Source organism: Oncorhynchus tshawytscha, linkage group LG04, assembly GCF_018296145.1.
Source record: "Oncorhynchus tshawytscha isolate Ot180627B linkage group LG04, Otsh_v2.0, whole genome shotgun sequence".
Classification (NCBI taxonomy): domain Eukaryota; kingdom Metazoa; phylum Chordata; class Actinopteri; order Salmoniformes; family Salmonidae; genus Oncorhynchus; species Oncorhynchus tshawytscha.
In genome coordinates, this window is record NC_056432.1 from 73,966,379 (window position 1) to 73,983,947 (window position 17,569).

The 17,569-nt window shown below is 43.3% G+C and overlaps 1 protein-coding gene across 1 annotated transcript in view; it reads right to left on the reverse strand.

Annotated features, from left to right (window-relative positions):
- LOC112249368 (nuclear factor of activated T-cells, cytoplasmic 3-like) overlaps window positions 1-17,569 on the reverse strand; it is an 84,152-nt gene that overhangs the window by 29,845 nt on the left and 36,738 nt on the right. Inside the window, exon 3 of the mRNA XM_042320194.1 lies at window positions 7,591-7,753. Coding sequence (XP_042176128.1) covers window positions 7,591-7,753 — 163 coding nt within the window. The remainder of the gene's footprint in view (window positions 1-7,590; window positions 7,754-17,569) is intronic.

Sequence of the window (17,569 nt, forward strand, 5' to 3'; positions counted from 1 at the left end):
TGAACATTAAAGACTAAATGCAAGGGCTGCAATATAAAACATTTAATATTTAGTGTTTTTGTTTACAGAAGCCTTTTACCTAATACACAATACTGTAAGTGTAAACTGTAGTGGAGCGGGTCGAGAGTTTCAAGTTCCTTGGTGTTCACAGGGGCCAAGCATTCCTGCCATGCAGGACCTATATACTAGGCGTGTTAGAGGAATACCCAAAAAATGGTCAAAGACACCAGTCACACAAGTTATAGACCGTTCTCTCTGCTACTGCACGGCAAGCAGTACCGGAGCACCAAGTCTCGGACCAAAAGGCTCCGTAACAGCTTCTACCCCCAAGCCAAGACTGCTGAACAATTAATCAAGTAGCCACCCAGATTATTTGCATTGACTCCCCCCATTGTTTTTACACTGCTGCTATTTGCTGTTTATTATCTATGTATCGTCACTTTACCCCTACCTACATATACAAGTTACCTCTAACCTGTACCCCCGCACACTGACTCAGTACCAGTACTCCCTGTATATAGCCTTGTTATTGTTATTTTATTGAGTTACTTAATATTTTTTACTTTAGTGTATTTGGTAAATATTTTCTTAACTCTTCATGAACTGCATTGTTAGTTAAGGGCTTGTAACTAAGCATTTCACGCTCAGTTCTTCACCTGTGTGTGTGTGTGTGTCTGTATCCATGGCCCAACTGTGTAACACTGTGGATCTCCTATTCTTTGTGTCGAAGCAGCAAGCGCACAATTAGGCTGGTTAAATACGCACATGGATTGCTAAGCCAGAGGCTTTGGATTTACCCATCCCCTAGCAACAGGTGTGCCTGACAATTATGGTCTGCCTGCCCAGCAGTTTGGCTAGCCTCGGAGAAGAAGCCCTAGCTTAGCCTAGCGTAACCCAGGCTGTTTACATTAGAACAGCTTAGCGTAGCATAGCCTAGCGTGGTATCCACTGGAATAAGCAGCATTCCACACAGAACACAGTGGCATGAATCACCTCTGTCCAAACAGTGCCATGTAAACAGTGTCACATTGTTTTGCTTTTGTTTGTCTGGCTACTGTAGGTTTAAGTTAGAAGATGACTGTTATGACATGCAGACCTGTGGCTTTCTTTCTGTTGCACTCTATGGTTTATTTTGGGGGGGAGACTGAGGAGACTGAGGAGACTACATTTATGACTTTCCCTTATACTACTCATTAACCTATAGTAGGATATGTATGTGTATGTATGCCCAAGGGAACAGTTCAGTGGCCATTTGATCACAGTGTGGATAAGATCAGTTAGTCTTGCATGTTCCTCTCATGTAAATGACGCTGCCCTGCCTGATAACCTGGTGACCCTTGGGGTTATGGGAAGGAGACCCTGTAGCTAGCGACCTTTCAAATCTACTAAACAATACGGGAGATGGAATAAAAGCCACTAATTTAAGATGAGGCCCCCCAAGCAAACAAATGCCTGTTGCTCAAACTAGGTGAGCAGCATTATCAGTGAAGTACACATCCTATAGAGAGGCATGCTTTAAAGCTGCCTTTCTTTTCCTTTGGTTTGCAACAAGTCAACATACGGCAGTAAAAGCATGAATCTTAACAGTAGCAGAAAACAGAGACAAGTCCACCCTTCCCTTTCAGGTGGTGGGAGAACCAGGATATCTTAACAGCTTCCTGCCTCTGGCACACAACCTCTACCATTATAACTGCATCTGTGGCCCACTGTGATAAGAGAAAACAGCAGACAAAGACTGGCTGACTTCTGCCATATAAACAGGGCTCGGTCACAGAGAGTCTAGACAAATAGAAAGATGATAGGGAGACAAGCCAGGAAGTGCTTCAGGAACAGGACCGGTACAATTAGCATAAAGCAGATACTGTAGCATGAATAATGTAGGCTGATTGGCTGAGGGGGAGACACGTACGCACACACCTACATGCCCATGTCCGCACGCCCACCATCTGTCCTGCTCCTGTAGTGGTAAAAAAAAATAGGTTGGGTTAACTCTCATCACCGGTCACAGTGAGAAAAGTCACGCTTCCTGTACTTTCAATGCATTTTTCCGCAAAAGGTGAGTAAACTGTTTTTACCGTCCACTACACCACTGCCCCTCCCCTGCGCTACATCTACCTACAGTAGCTTTGATACCTGACCCGAGTCTGAAGGGCCCCAACATTATACTTCAGTTTAAGGCCTGCTTTTTCATCAACCAGGGTACGGGCTGGGCTCCCTCCTGCTCTGCTGTGCAGTGTCTCTGTACAGTCATATCTTACCATCATAACATGGTGTCAGAACATCTTATAAAATATAAAACCAGAACATTGTCCAAGTCAACAGGATAGATTATTTCACTGAAAATAATAATATTCCGTACGTTTTGGTAGGAGTTTAGAGTGACCAAAAGTTTCTAGCGAACAGCTCTACCACGTCTCATGAGCAGCCCAAGCTGGGCCTGAACGTCATGGACATGGGTAGGGTAGAGCCTGAATATCATGGGCATGGGTAGGGTAGAGCCTGAATGTCATGGGCATGGGTAGGGTAGGGCCTGAATATCATGGGCATGGGTAGGGTAGAGCCTGAATGTCATGGGCATGGGTAGGGTAGAGCCTGAATATCATGGGCATGGGTAGGGTAGAGCCTGAATGTCATGGGCATGGGTAGGGTAGAGCCTGAATGTCATGGGCATGGGTAGGGTAGGGCCTGAATGTCATGGGCATGGGTAGGGTAGAGCCTGAATGTCATGGGCATGGGTAGGATAGGGCCTGAATGTCGTGGACATGGGTAGGGTAGAGCATGAATGTCGTGGGCATGGGTAGGGTAGAGCCTGAATATCATGGGCATGGCTAGGGTAGAGCCTGAAATCATGGGCATGGCTAGGGTAGAGCCTGAATGTCATGGGCATGGGTAGGGTAGAGCCTGAATATCATGGGCATGGGTAGGGTAGGGCCTGAACGTCGTGGGCATGGGTAGGGTAGAGCCTGAACGTTGTGGACATGGGTAGGGTAGAGCCTGAATGTCGTGGGCATGGGTAGGGTAGAGCCTGAATGTCGTGGGCATGGGTAAGGTAGAGCCTGAACGTTGTGGACATGGGTAGGGTAGAGCCTGAACGTCGTGGGCATGGGTAAGGTAGAGCCTGAACATTGTAGGACATGGGTAGGGTAGGGCCTGAATGTCGTGGGCATGGATAGGGTAGAGCCTGAATGTCGTGGGCATGGGTAGGGTAGAGCCTGAATGTCGTGGGCATGGGTAGGGCTCGGGCTTCATTTTCCTGCCTGTGCAGGGCTCTACCATGGACCCCTTCACAGTGGCATGCTCTTGTTTTTCTGTTGACATAGCAGTTCCTTGATCTGGGGGGTATGTGTGTGTGTACGTGTGAGATAGTGTGTGTGTGTGTGTGTCTTGATATAGACAATAAACACAACAGTCACAAAAGGAAGCTGCCCACTCCACGGCCAGATGGCAGTCATGGCGTCAGTTGATGACATCACGAGTCCCAACACCTGAGTCAGTGGACCCCACAGGAAGACTGGTGCCATCAGAGCAGAAGGATGCAGTGACACACTGGAGACACTGAGGGACCAATGTCCTCCTACGGCTAGGGACTATAGGCTTAGTTACAGACCTACACCTGGAGGGAAAAGGCTGTAAGTAAGTCTGTTGTTAGCCTAGTGACTGACCCTTATTCACCAGGGCTACTGCATATTCACTCAGAGTATGACTGCTGAGATAGGATCAGTTTTGTCTTTTACATAAGGAATTCAGGATGATTTTCTGGACCAGTGAGGACCTGGTCTAAGATCAGCACTTCTTACCTGAGATGTTTTGTAAATACTCTAGCAGCACATTGTGTCTTGGGCCTGTATCAATCAGTAAGGCAGGTGTTTAGGTTGTAATGAAAACAAATATGACAGGACAGCCTCTTGGTCCCACAGTGTTAAAGGGGGAAACAGAATGTCAACAGAGAAACAATGAGGAAGTTCTGTTTAGTAAACAAGGACAACACCATTAGACCTGCCTGACCAGAGATGATATCATCCATCATCACATGTTCCTAGTAGTACACTGGTCTGGTGACCCATAACAAACAAAACAAACACACACACACACACACACACACACACACACACACACACACACACACACACGCACACACACACACACACACACACACACACACACAAAGACAAAGCGAGGAGCAATACAACACTACAAAAAAAAGGAATTTAATAATCTTATAGCCAAATAGCTCCCTTCTGGACTAGGAATGAGGGCAAACAGCCAATGCTCGTACGGGTTCAACATTCTGATAGCTAAATTATGCATTGTCACACATGGTGGGGTAGAATGAGAGGTTGCAGTTGAAATGGTTCAGCATTAGCTCTGACTGATGGAGGAACAGGACCCAGTCTGTATAACTCGCCCTGAGATGAGAGTTGGCATAGTTTTTAAGAAACTATGCTGTATGGAAGAAATGGTCAACAACATTTGCATCAAAATAACCAATGATGACAACCCCAGTGAAAAATTAAAGAAATGAGCGGTTCTGGACACCAAACTGTGGTCTTCCTCTGGTCCACATTCTTAAAGGTAACTTCAATTAGAAGAGTATTACATTGGGGTTGTTGTGGGTATCAGTGTACAGTTCCATTAAAACCCCAACTAAAAGATGATCCCGAGGGAGTGGACTGGAATGACAAGCCACCTCCTGGCTCTTATAAACAGGGTTATTGTTGGGTTATGAAAACACACAGTCCAAGCCGGGGCATTGTTGGGTTATGAAAACACACAGTCCAAGCCGGGGCATTGTTGGGTTATGAAAACACACAGTCCAAGCCGGGGCATTGTTGGGTTATGAAAACACACAGTCCAAGCCGGGGCATTGTTGGGTTATGAAAACACACAGTCCAAGCCGGGGCATTGTTGGGTTATGAAAACACACAGTCCAAGCCGGGGCATTGTTGGGTTATGAAAACACACAGTCCAAGCCGGGGCATTGTTGGGTTATGAAAACACACAGTCCAAGCCGGGGCATTGTTGGGTTATGAAAACACACAGTCCAAGCCGGGGCATTGTTGGGTTATGAAAACACACAGTCCAAGCCGGGGCATTGTTGGGTTATGAAAACACACAGTCCAAGCCGGGGCATTGTTGGGTTATGAAAACATACAGTCCAAGCCGGGGCATTGTTGGGTTATGAAAACACACAGTCCAAGCCGGGGCATTGTTGGGTTATGAAAACATACAGTCCAAGCCGGGGCATTGTTGGGTTATGAAAACACACAGTCCAAGCCGGGGCATTGTTGGGTTATGAAAACACACAGTCCAAGCTGGGGCATTGTTGGGTTACACACCACTGGTCATGGCCCATGATGCCGTCTGCCCCGCTTCATTCACCACACAAAGGATCCCTGTCCCCTGAGCATAAAATATTCACCCGCTGCCTGGCTCTGCTCTGGTTGTCAGCTGGATAACAGAACGGGAGCCCTGGGTCAGGAATGTGGCGCTACATAGGTTCTGTAACAGACCTCAGATCAAATAGTATTTAAACCCTTTCAAAATACTTGGGAGCCTTTTCTTCAGCCTGCCTGGAGTGGAGTTGTAGGTGGACAGGGTTTGGACCTTGTCCTTTGTAGCTCAGTTGGTAGAGCATGGCACTTGTAATGTCAGGGTAGTGGGTTCAAATCACGGGACCATGTATGCATGCATGACTAAGTCACTTTGGATAAAACCGTCTGCTAAATGGCATATATTATTATTGGATTCACTGCTCTAGTCAAGCTCAATCAAGCACAAGTTAAGTAATATAAATATTTCAAATACTATTTGAACCCAGGTCTGGTACAGTAGTAAGGCTGAGGCTCACTCTGCCGCAGTCTCTGGGGTATCACATGACAGACAAACTAATTGGGCTTCGGGTACGGTGACTGCGATGATGTAACCTGCCCTGCTGGCGTGCCTGCTGCAGCAGCTCACCCTTTCTACCTGTACAGAGGGAGGGGTGGGGTGGTTATTGTTTGGTAATACTTACACATAATACTTTAATTCACTAGCACTGGCTGCCGAAACCTAGACGGCTGTATAAATTGACAGTTGAGGTACTGCATGTTGTGACAGTCCTGATTCTACAAGGCACGGTCTATCAATCGAAATGAAACATTTTGTTTGGTAAATGTAACCTTTATTTAACTAGTCAGTTGAGAACAAATTCTGATGTACAATGACGGCCTACCCCAGCCAAACCCAGGCAGCGCTGGGCCAATTGTGCGCCGCCCTATGGGACTCCCAATCACGGCCGTATGTGATGCAGCCAGGATTCGAACCAGGTACTGCAGTGACGGCTCTTGCATTGAGATGCAGTATCTTAGACCACTGCACCACTCGGGAGCCCTTTTCCAGAATGTCACTGTCAGTATAGATGCAGGTCACCTCCAGAACTGAACTGAGCTGCACTGCCTCTTGTAGTTACCATCAGAGAGTTTCTTAAGTTCTACTTCCTGCGTTCAGGTTGCTACACTGACATCATGGTTACATGACTCAGGTGATAGTTTCCCTGGTGGTATAGGTTAGATTCAGAAAGGTTTACCTTATGCAATCAAAGGTGTTATCGCGTATCCTAAAATTATGTGGGTAAAACAAAGCGCAAATTAAAAGTATGAATCTCGGAGTATCGTAGCACCATTTGGTGCAAAAACTCGACTTACCCAGTTGTGGCCCACTTTTTGGAAGCAAACCACTCGATTTCGTTCTTACGTTATATTGGCATCGAAAATGTCACCCTCCCTAGGAGAGGGTGTGACCTCGACAATTTATTGTTAAAATGAGAGGCTGCATGGATCTTTAATTTAAAGACCCTTGCTCCCTTCGGTCTCAACCTAGACTTTGAACTGAAGTCATTCTTGTGATTATTGTGATTTTGCTGTTCATTGTAAATGTTTGTAGGCTTATGTAGCCAAATTGTATCTATGATCGTATGCTATCCATTTATGTTTTTTTAATGCTATTTTAATATATCAGAATTAACCAATGATATCAGGCCACACCCAGTCATGATTACAGACACCAGTGTGTGCCCTTTGACATTATATAAACTAGTCACGCCGCAGTGTTTGTCATTATACCCTGATGAAGACAGCTTGTCTGTCTAAACGTTGGATATTAGGTTATTACATTATTGCATCTGAGCTCCTAGACTGTGCGGCTCTACTTTCATTTTTCATGTGTTCTACTCCACTAGCCAGCACCTCGCCTAAATAGGTGTGCGTTGCTTTCGCCTCTAGGCTTACCTTATGTAACACACTGCAGGGCAGTCAGGCAACATGCTAACAGAGAGGCACAACAAAATGGCCATGACCTACTGTATACTATGACCTAAAGAGCCATTTGACCTGTGTTTTGCCAGTTATTAGGTAAGGTTGGTTACACCAGCTGGTAATAACTGAATGTTTTGGTTATTATGATTTCTATGGGTTATTCACTGACCATGTACTAGGCCAGTGAATTAGTGAGGGAGGTCCACCCGCTTTAACAATGTTGATGCCAGGGGCCTTTGAGCCCTGTCTGGAAAACAATCTAGGGGAAAGAGTACAATAAGCTATATGGTCTTACCTTGACAACAGGATGACCACCTGATGCAGCTTTGATCGCCCCTCTGCTTCCCTCCGTCTCGTAGTGTGCTCGGTGGTGGGCCTTGGGGTGCACCTCAACCTTCAGCTCGTACTGGCCAAACAGGTGGGGCAGGGGCCAGTCCAGGGGGGGTAGGGAAGAGGTCCTGGGGACAGACCGAAACATAGACAATAAGGGTACTGATGGTTTGGATAACAACAAGGCATTACCTAGGTGATCTATGGATAACAAATAGATATAGCCTATATCACCTAACATTTCTTGTCTTTTGGAAAGACATTACCTGTGAGCCGCTGTGACTACATAATCATCCTATGGATAACAAAAAAGCTCTATAATATTAGCTAGCAGGGGCAGGTTAGAGCTAGTTAAGCTAGCTGGATTCATTCAAACCTGCCTTTGGAAGCACAGTACAGTAGTTATGTTTACAAACTACTGCCAGGCCAGTACACCCACATGTCCTACTCTCAGAACTAAGAGCATTTACTTGTAAGATGAGTCAATTTTAAAATAGAGAACCACTCAACTATCGCAATTGTATTTGGTCAGGGAAAAGAGGTTGTGCTTTTAACATAAATATGCTACTGGAATGTAGGTTTGACTGCCCTTAATCAAAGAGAATAAGTACATAGAAGAACCAATGCAATGACACATTATATATGGTAATATAAAGAAGTGAGAACACAACAGGTTGTGCTGAATCATGACCTCTGGAAACATTGTGGAGGATCACACTAGGCCTACACTAGCTCAGAGTGACACACAGAGTACAGTGTCTAAATGGGGCTGTAGGCTGTGTGTTCAACCCCATCAGTCAGACAGTGAATCATAGGAATTACCACCAACATTAGGCTAACCATACTGGAATAATCACACTTGTAATAGGTCATGCAGGGACTGTAACTAGCAGTGAATCATTAAGGGTTTTTACACTATAACCGTTATATAGACGTATGGTTGTGTTGTTCAGCACTGTAGTATGGATGAGGCTGTGTCACAGGAGAGGCTGCATGCTGATGTTTTTTTCCCCCTCTGTATGTTTTTATCAATGTAGGGCACAATCATATTTGAACAGCTGCACTCAAAAATAAACACTCCATCTGTGCCCATCCACACAGACAAACTGTCTCTCTCAGTGGGTCTCTGGGTAGCTTGGCTGGTCTATGGCTATATTGATCTAGAACCTACAGAGAAATAATGTTCTAAAAACCTATTTAGGTAAATTATTGTAAAAACTACTTAGGATGTTAGTATTTCATCATCTACTAGCCTACACACTGAATCTTCATAAAAAAGACTTGGCTACATTGAGCCAGTTACAAAGACGGGGCTACATTGAGCCAGTTATAAAGACTTGGCTACATTGAGCCAGTTATAAAGACTTGGCTACATTGAGCCAGTTATAAAGACTTGGCTACACTGAGCCAGTTATAAGGACTTGGCTACACTGAGCCAGGTATAAAGACTTGACTACATTTAGCCAGTTATAAAGACTTGGCTAAACTGAACCAGTTATAAAGACTTGATTACATTGAGCCAGTTATAAAACTTTGCTACATTGAGCCAGTTATAAAGAATTGGCTACACTGAGCCAGTTATACGGACTTGATTACATTGAGCCAGTTATAAAGACTTTGCTACATTGAGCCAATTATAAAGAATTGGCTACACTGAGCCAGTTATAAGGACTTGGCTACACTGAGCCAGTTATACAGACTTGACTACATTGAGCCAGTTATAAAGACTTTGCTACATTGAGCCAGTTATAAAGACTTGGCAACACTGAGCCAGTTATAAAGACTTGGCTACATTGAGCCAGTTATAAAGACTTGGCTACATTGAGCCAGTTATAAAGACATGGCTACACTGAGCCAGTTATAAAGACGTGACTACATTGAGCCAGTTATAAAGACTTGGCTACATTGAGCCAGTTATAAAGACGGGGCTACATTGAGCCAGTTATAAAGACTTGGCTACACTGAGCCAGTTATAAAGACTTGGCTACATTGATCCAGTTATAAAGACTTGGCTACATTGAGCCAGTTATAAAGACTTGGCTACATTGAGCCAGTTATAAAGACGGGGCTACATTGAGCCAGTTATAAAGACTTGGCTACATTGAGCCAGTTATAAAGACTTGGCTACACTGAGCCAGTTATAAGGACTTGGCTACATTGAGCCAGTTATAAAGACTTGGCTACATTGAGCCAGTTATAAAGACTTGGCTACATTGAGCCAGTTATAAAGACTTGGCTACACTGAGCCAGTTATAAGGACTTGGCTACACTGAGCCAGTTATAAAGACTTGGCTACATTGAGCCAGTTATAAAGACTTGGCTACATTGAGCCAGTTATAAAGATGGGGCTACATTGAGCCAGTTATAAAGACTTGGCTACATTGAGCCAGTTATAAAGACTTGGCTACACTGAGCCAGTTATAAGGACTTGGCTACATTGAGCCAGTTATAAGGATGTGGCTACATTGAGCCAGTTATAAAGACTTGGCTACATTGAGCCAGTTATAAAGACTTGGCTACACTGAGCCAGTTATAAAGACGTGACTACATTGAGCCAGTTATAAAGACTTGGCTACATTGAGCCAGTTATAAAGACGGGGCTACATTGAGCCAGTTATAAACACTTGGCTACACTGAGCCAGTTATAAAGACTTGGCTACATTGAGCCAGTTATAAAGACTTGGCAACATTGAGCCAGTTATAAAGAATTGGCTACACTTAGCCAGTTATACGGACTTGATTACATTGAGCCAGTTATAAAGACTTTGCTACATTGAGCCAGTTATAAAGACATGGCTACACTGAGCCAGTTATAAAGACGTGACTACATTGAGCCAGTTATAAAGACTTGGCTACATTGAGCCAGTTATAAAGACTTGGCTACACTGAGCCAGTTATAAGGACTTGGCTACACTGAGCCAGTTATAAAGACTTGGCTACATTGAGCCAGTTATAAACACTTGGCTACACTGAGCCAGTTATAAAGACTTGGCTACATTGATCCAGTTATAAAGACTTGGCTACATTGAGCCAGTTATAAAGACTTGGCTACACTGAGCCAGTTATAAGGACTTGGCTACATTGAGCCAGTTATAAGGATGTGGCTACATTGAGCCAGTTATAAAGACTTGGCTACATTGAGCCAGTTATAAAGACTTGGCTACACTGAGCCAGTTATAAAGACTTGGCTACATTGAGCCAGTTATAAAGACTTGGCTACATTGAGCCAGTTATAAAACGGGGCTACACTGAGCCAGTTATAAAGACGTGACTACATTGAGCCAGTTATAAAGACTTGGCTACATTGAGCCAGTTATAAAGACGGGGCTACATTGAGCCAGTTATAAACACTTGGCTACACTTAGCCAGTTATACGGACTTGATTACATTGAGCCAGTTATAAGGACTTGGCTACACTGAGCCAGTTATACAGACTTGACTACATTGAGCCAGTTATAAAGACTTGGCTATATTGAGCCAGTTATAAAGACTTGGCTACACTGAGCCAGTTATAAAGACGTGCCTACATTGAGCCAGTTATAAAGACTTGGCTACATTGAGCCAGTTATAAAGACTTGGCTACTTTGAGCCAGTTATAAAGGCTTGGCTACATTGAGCCAGTTATAAAGACGGGGCTACATTGAGCCAGTTATAAAGACTTGGCTACACTGAGCCAGTTATGAGGACTTGGCTACATTGAGCCAGTTATAAAGACTTGGCTACATTGAGCCAGTTATAAAGACATGGCTACACTGAGCCAGTTATAAAGATGTGACTACATTGAGCCAGTTATAAAAACTTGGCTACATTGAGCCAGTTATAAAGACTTGGCTACATTGATCCAGTTATAAAGACTTGGCTACATTGAGCCAGTTATAAAGACGGGGCTACATTGAGCCAGTTATAAAGACTTGGCTACATTGAGCCAGTTATAAGGACTTGGCTACACTGAGCCAGTTATAAAGACTTGGCTACATTGAGCCAGTTATAAGGACTTGGCTACATTGAGCCAGTTATAAAGATGTGGCTACATTGAGCCAGTTATAAAGACTTGGCTACATTGAGCCAGTTATAAAGACTTGGCTACATTGAGCCACGGGGCTACATTGAGCCAGTTATAAAACGGGGCTACATTGAGCCAGTTATAAAGACGGGGCTACATTGAGCCAGTTATAAAGACGGGGCTACATTGAGCCAGTTATAAAGACGGGGCTACATTGAGCCAGTTATACATTGAGCCAGTTATAAGGACTTGGCTACATTGAGCCAGTTATATAATTGAGCCAGACTTGGCTACATTGAGCCAGTTATAAACTTGGCTACATTGAGCCGGGGCTACATTGAGCCAGTTATAAAGACATGGCTACACTGAGCCAGTGAGCCAGTTATAAAGACGTGACTACATTGAGCCAGTTATAAAAACTTGGCTACATTGAGCCAGTTATAAAGACTTGGCTACATTGATCCAGTTATAAAGACTTGGCTACATTGAGCCAGTTATAAAGATGGGGCTACATTGAGCCAGTTATAAAGACTTGGCTACATTGAGCCAGTTATAAAGACTTGGCTACACTGAGCCAGTTATAAGGACTTGGCTACATTGAGCCAGTTATAAAGACTTGGCTACATTGAGCCAGTTATAAAGACTTGGCTACACTGAGCCAGTTATAAGGACTTGGCTACACTGAGCCAGTTATAAAGACTTGGCTACATTGAGCCAGTTATAAAGACGGGGCTACATTGAGCCAGTTATAAAGACTTGGCTACATTGAGCCAGTTATAAAGACTTGGCTAAAGACACTGAGCCAGTTATAAGGACTTGGCTACACTGAGCCAGTTATAAGGACTTGGCTACATTGAGCCAGTTATAAAGGATGTGGCTACATTGAGCCAGTTATAAAGACTTGGCTACATTGAGCCAGTTATAAAGACTTGGCTACACTGAGCCAGTTATAAAGATGTGACTTGGCTACATTGAGCCAGTTATAAAGACTTGGCTACATTGAGCCAGTTATAAAGACTTGGCTACATTGATCCAGTTATAAAGACTTGGCTACATTGAGCCAGTTATAAAGACTTGGCTACATTGAGCCAGTTATAAAGACGGGGCTACATTGAGCCAGTTATAAAGATGGGGCTACATTGAGCCAGTTATAAAGACGGGGCTACATTGAGCCAGTTATAAAGACGGGGCTACATTGAGCCAGTTATAAAGACTTGGCTACATTGAGCCAGTTATAAAGACTTGGCTACACTGAGCCAGTTATAAGGACTTGGCTACATTGAGCCAGTTATAAAGACTTGGCTACATTGAGCCAGTTATAAAGACTTGGCTACACTGAGCCAGTTATAAACACTTGAGCCAGTTATACACTGAGCCAGTTATAAAGACTTGGCTACATTGAGCCAGTTATAAAGACTTGGCTACATTGAGCCAGTTATAAGGATGTGGCTACATTGAGCCAGTTATAAAGACTTGGCTACATTGAGCCAGTTATAAAGACTTGGCTACACTGAGCCAGTTATAAAGATGTGACTACATTGAGCCAGTTATAAAGACTTGGCTACATTGAGCCAGTTATAAAAGACGGGGCTACATTGAGCCAGTTATAAAACTTGGCTACACTGAGCCAGTTATAAAGACTTGGCTACATTGAGCCAGTTATAAAGACTTGGCTACATTGAGCCAGTTATAAAGACTTGGCTACATTGAGCCAGTTATAAAGACTTGGCTACATTGAGCCAGTTATAAAGACTTGGCTACATTGAGCCAGTTATAAAGACTTGGCTACACTGAGCCAGTTATAAAAGGACTTGGCTACATTGAGCCAGTTATAAAGACTTGGCTACATTGAGCCAGTTATAAAGACGGGGCTACATTGAGCCAGTTATAAAGACTTGGCTACATTGAGCCAGTTATAAAGACTTGGCTACACTGAGCCAGCCAGTTATAAAGATGTGACTACATTGAGCCAGTTATAAAGACTTGGCTACATTGAGCCAGTTATAAAGACTTGGCTACATTGAGCCAGTTATAAAGACTTGGCTACATTGAGCCAGTTATAAAGACTTGGCTACATTGAGCCAGTTATAAAGAACGGGGCTACATTGAGTCAGTTATAAAGATGGGGCTACATTGAGCCAGTTATAAAGACGGGGCTACATTGAGCCAGTTATAAAGACGGGGCTACATTGAGCCAGTTATAAAGGGCTACATTGAGCCAGTTATAAAGACTTGGCTACATTGAGCCAGTTATAAGACTTGGACTGAGCCTACATTGAGCCAGTTATAAAGACTTGGCTACATTGAGCCAGTTATAAAGACTTGGCTACATTGAGCCAGTTATAAAGACTTGGCTACACTGAGCCAGTTATAAGGACTTGGCTACACAGTTATAAAGACTTGGCTACATTGAGCCAGTTATAAAGACTTGGCTACATTGAGCCAGTTATAAGGATGTGGCTACATTGAGCCAGTTATAAAGACTTGGCTACATTGAGCCAGTTATAAAGACTTGGCTACACTGAGCCAGTTATAAAGATGTGACTACATTGAGCCAGTTATAAAGACTTGGCTACATTGAGCCAGTTATAAAGACGGGGCTACATTGACTGGCTACACTGAGCCAGTTATAAAGACTTGGCTACATTGAGCCAGTTATAAAGACTTGGCTACATTGAGCCAGTTATAAAGACTTGGCTACATTGAGCCAGTTATAAAGACTTGGCTACATTGAGCCAGTTATAAAGACTTGGCTACATTGAGCCAGTTATAAAGAAAGGACAGTTATGGCTACATTGAGCCAGTTATAAAGACTTGGCTACATTGAGCCAGTTATAAAAAGACGGGGCTACATTGAGCCAGTTATAAAGACTTGGCTACATTGAGCCAGTTATAAAGACTTGGCTACACTGAGCCAGTTATAAGGACTTGGCTACATTGAGCCAGTTATAAAGACTTGGCTACACTGAGCCAGTTATAAAGGACTTGGCTACACTGAGCCAGTTATAAAGACTACATTGAGCCAGTTATAAAGACGGGGCTACATTGAGCCAGTTATAAAGACTTGGCTACATTGAGCCAGTTATAAAGACTTGGCTACATTGAGCCAGTTATAAAGACTTGGCTACACTGAGCCAGTTTATAAGGACTTGGCTACACTGAGCCAGTTATAAAGACTTGGCTACATTGAGCCAGTTATAAAGACTTGGCTACATTGAGCCAGTTATAAACATTGAGCCAGTTATAAAGGGCTACATTGAGCCAGTTATAAAGACTTGGCTACATTGAGCCAGTTATACATTGGCTACACTGAGCCAGTTATAAAGATGTGACTACATTGAGCCAGTTATAAAGACTTGGCTACATTGAGCCAGTTATAAAGACTTGGCTACACTGAGCCAGTTATAAAGACTTGGCTACATTGAGCCAGTTATAAAGACTTGGCTACATTGAGCCAGTTATAAAGACGGGGCTACATTGAGCCAGTTATAAAGACTTGGCTACATTGAGCCAGTTATAAAGACTTGGCTACACTGAGCCAGTTATAAAGATGTGACTACATTGAGCCAGTTATAAAGACTTGGCTACATTGAGCCAGTTATAAAGACGGGGCTACACTGAGCCAGTTATAAGGACTTGGCTACACTGAGCCAGTTATAAAGACTTGGCTACATTGAGCCAGTTATAAAGACTTGGCTACATTGAGCCAGTTATAAAGACGGGGCTACATTGAGCCAGTTATAAAGACGGGGCTACATTGAGCCAGTTATAAAGACGGGGCTACATTGAGCCAGTTATAAAGACGGGGCTACATTGAGCCAGTTATAAAGACGGGGCTACATTGAGCCAGTTATAAGGACTTGGCTACATTGAGCCAGTTATAAGGACTTGGCTACATTGAGCCAGTTATAAGGACTTGGCTACATTGAGCCAGTTATAAAGACGGGGCTACATTGAGCCAGTTATAAAGACATGGCTACACTGAGCCAGTTATAAAGACGTGACTACATTGAGCCAGTTATAAAAACTTGGCTACATTGAGCCAGTTATAAAGACTTGGCTACATTGAGCCAGTTATAAAGACTTGGCTACATTGAGCCAGTTATAAAGACGGGGCTACATTGAGCCAGTTATAAAGACTTGGCTACATTGAGCCAGTTATAAAGACTTGGCTACACTGAGCCAGTTATAAAGACTTGGCTACACTGAGCCAGTTATAAAGACTTGGCTACACTGAGCCAGTTATAAGGACTTGGCTACACTGAGCCAGTTATAAAGACTTGGCTACATTGAGCCAGTTATAAAGACTTGGCTACATTGAGCCAGTTATAAAGACGGGGCTACATTGAGCCAGTTATAAAGACTTGGCTACATTGAGCCAGTTATAAAGACTTGGCTACACTGAGCCAGTTATAAGGACTTGGCTACACTGAGCCAGTTATAAAGACTTGGCTACATTGAGCCAGTTATAAAGATGGGGCTACATTGAGCCAGTTATAAAGACTTGGCTACATTGAGCCAGTTATAAAGACTTGGCTACACTGAGCCAGTTATAAGGACTTGGCTACATTGAGCCAGTTATAAGGATGTGGCTACATTGAGCCAGTTATAAAGACTTGGCTACATTGAGCCAGTTATAAAGACTTGGCTACACTGAGCCAGTTATAAAGACGTGACTACATTGAGCCAGTTATAAAGACTTGGCTACATTGAGCCAGTTATAAAGACTACATTGGGCTACATTGAGCTAAACACTTGGCTACACTGAGCCAGTTATAAAGACTTGGCTACATTGAGCCAGTTATAAAGACTTGGCAACATTGAGCCAGTTATAAAGAATTGGCTACACTTAGCCAGTTATACGGACTTGATTACATTGAGCCAGTTATAAAGACTTTGCTACATTGAGCCAGTTATAAAGACATGGCTACACTGAGCCAGTTATAAAGACGTCTACATTGAGCCAGTTATAAAGACTTGGCTACATTGAGCCAGTTATAAAGACTTGGCTACACTGAGCCAGTTATAAGGACTTGGCTACACTGAGCCAGTTATAAAGACTTGGCTACATTGAGCCAGTTATAAAGACTTGGCTACACTGAGCCAGTTATAAAGACTTGGCTACATTGAGCCAGTTATAAAGACTTGGCTACATTGAGCCAGTTATAAAGACTTGGCTACACTGAGCCAGTTATAAGGACTTGGCTACATTGAGCCAGTTATAAGGATGTGGCTACATTGAGCCAGTTATAAAGACTTGGCTACATTGAGCCAGTTATAAAGACTTGGCTACATTGAGCCAGTTATAACGTGACTACATTGAGCCAGTTATAAAGACTTGGCTACATTGAGCCAGTTATAAAACGGGGCTACATTGAGCCAGTTATAAACACTTGGCTACACTGAGCCAGTTATAAAGACTTGGCTACATTGAGCCAGTTATAAAGACTTGGCAACATTGAGCCAGTTATAAAGACTTGGCTACACTTAGCCAGTTATACGGACTTGATTACATTGAGCCAGTTATAAGGACTTGGCTACACTGAGCCAGTTATACAGACTTGACTACACTTGACTTGGCTACATTGAGCCAGTTATAAAGACTTGGCTATATTGAGCCAGTTATAAAGACTTGGCTACACTGAGCCAGTTATAAAGACGTGCCTACATTGAGCCAGTTATAAAGACTTGGCTACATTGAGCCAGTTATAAAGAAGACAGTTATAAAGGCTTGGCTACATTGAGCCAGTTATAAAACGGGGCTACATTGAGCCAGTTATAAACATTGAGCCAGTTATGGCTACATTGAGCCAGTTATAAAGACTTGGCTACACTGAGCCAGTTATGAGGACTTGGCTACATTGAGCCAGTTATAAAGACTTGGCTACATTGAGCCAGTTATAAAGACATGGCTACACTGAGCCAGTTATAAAGATGTGAC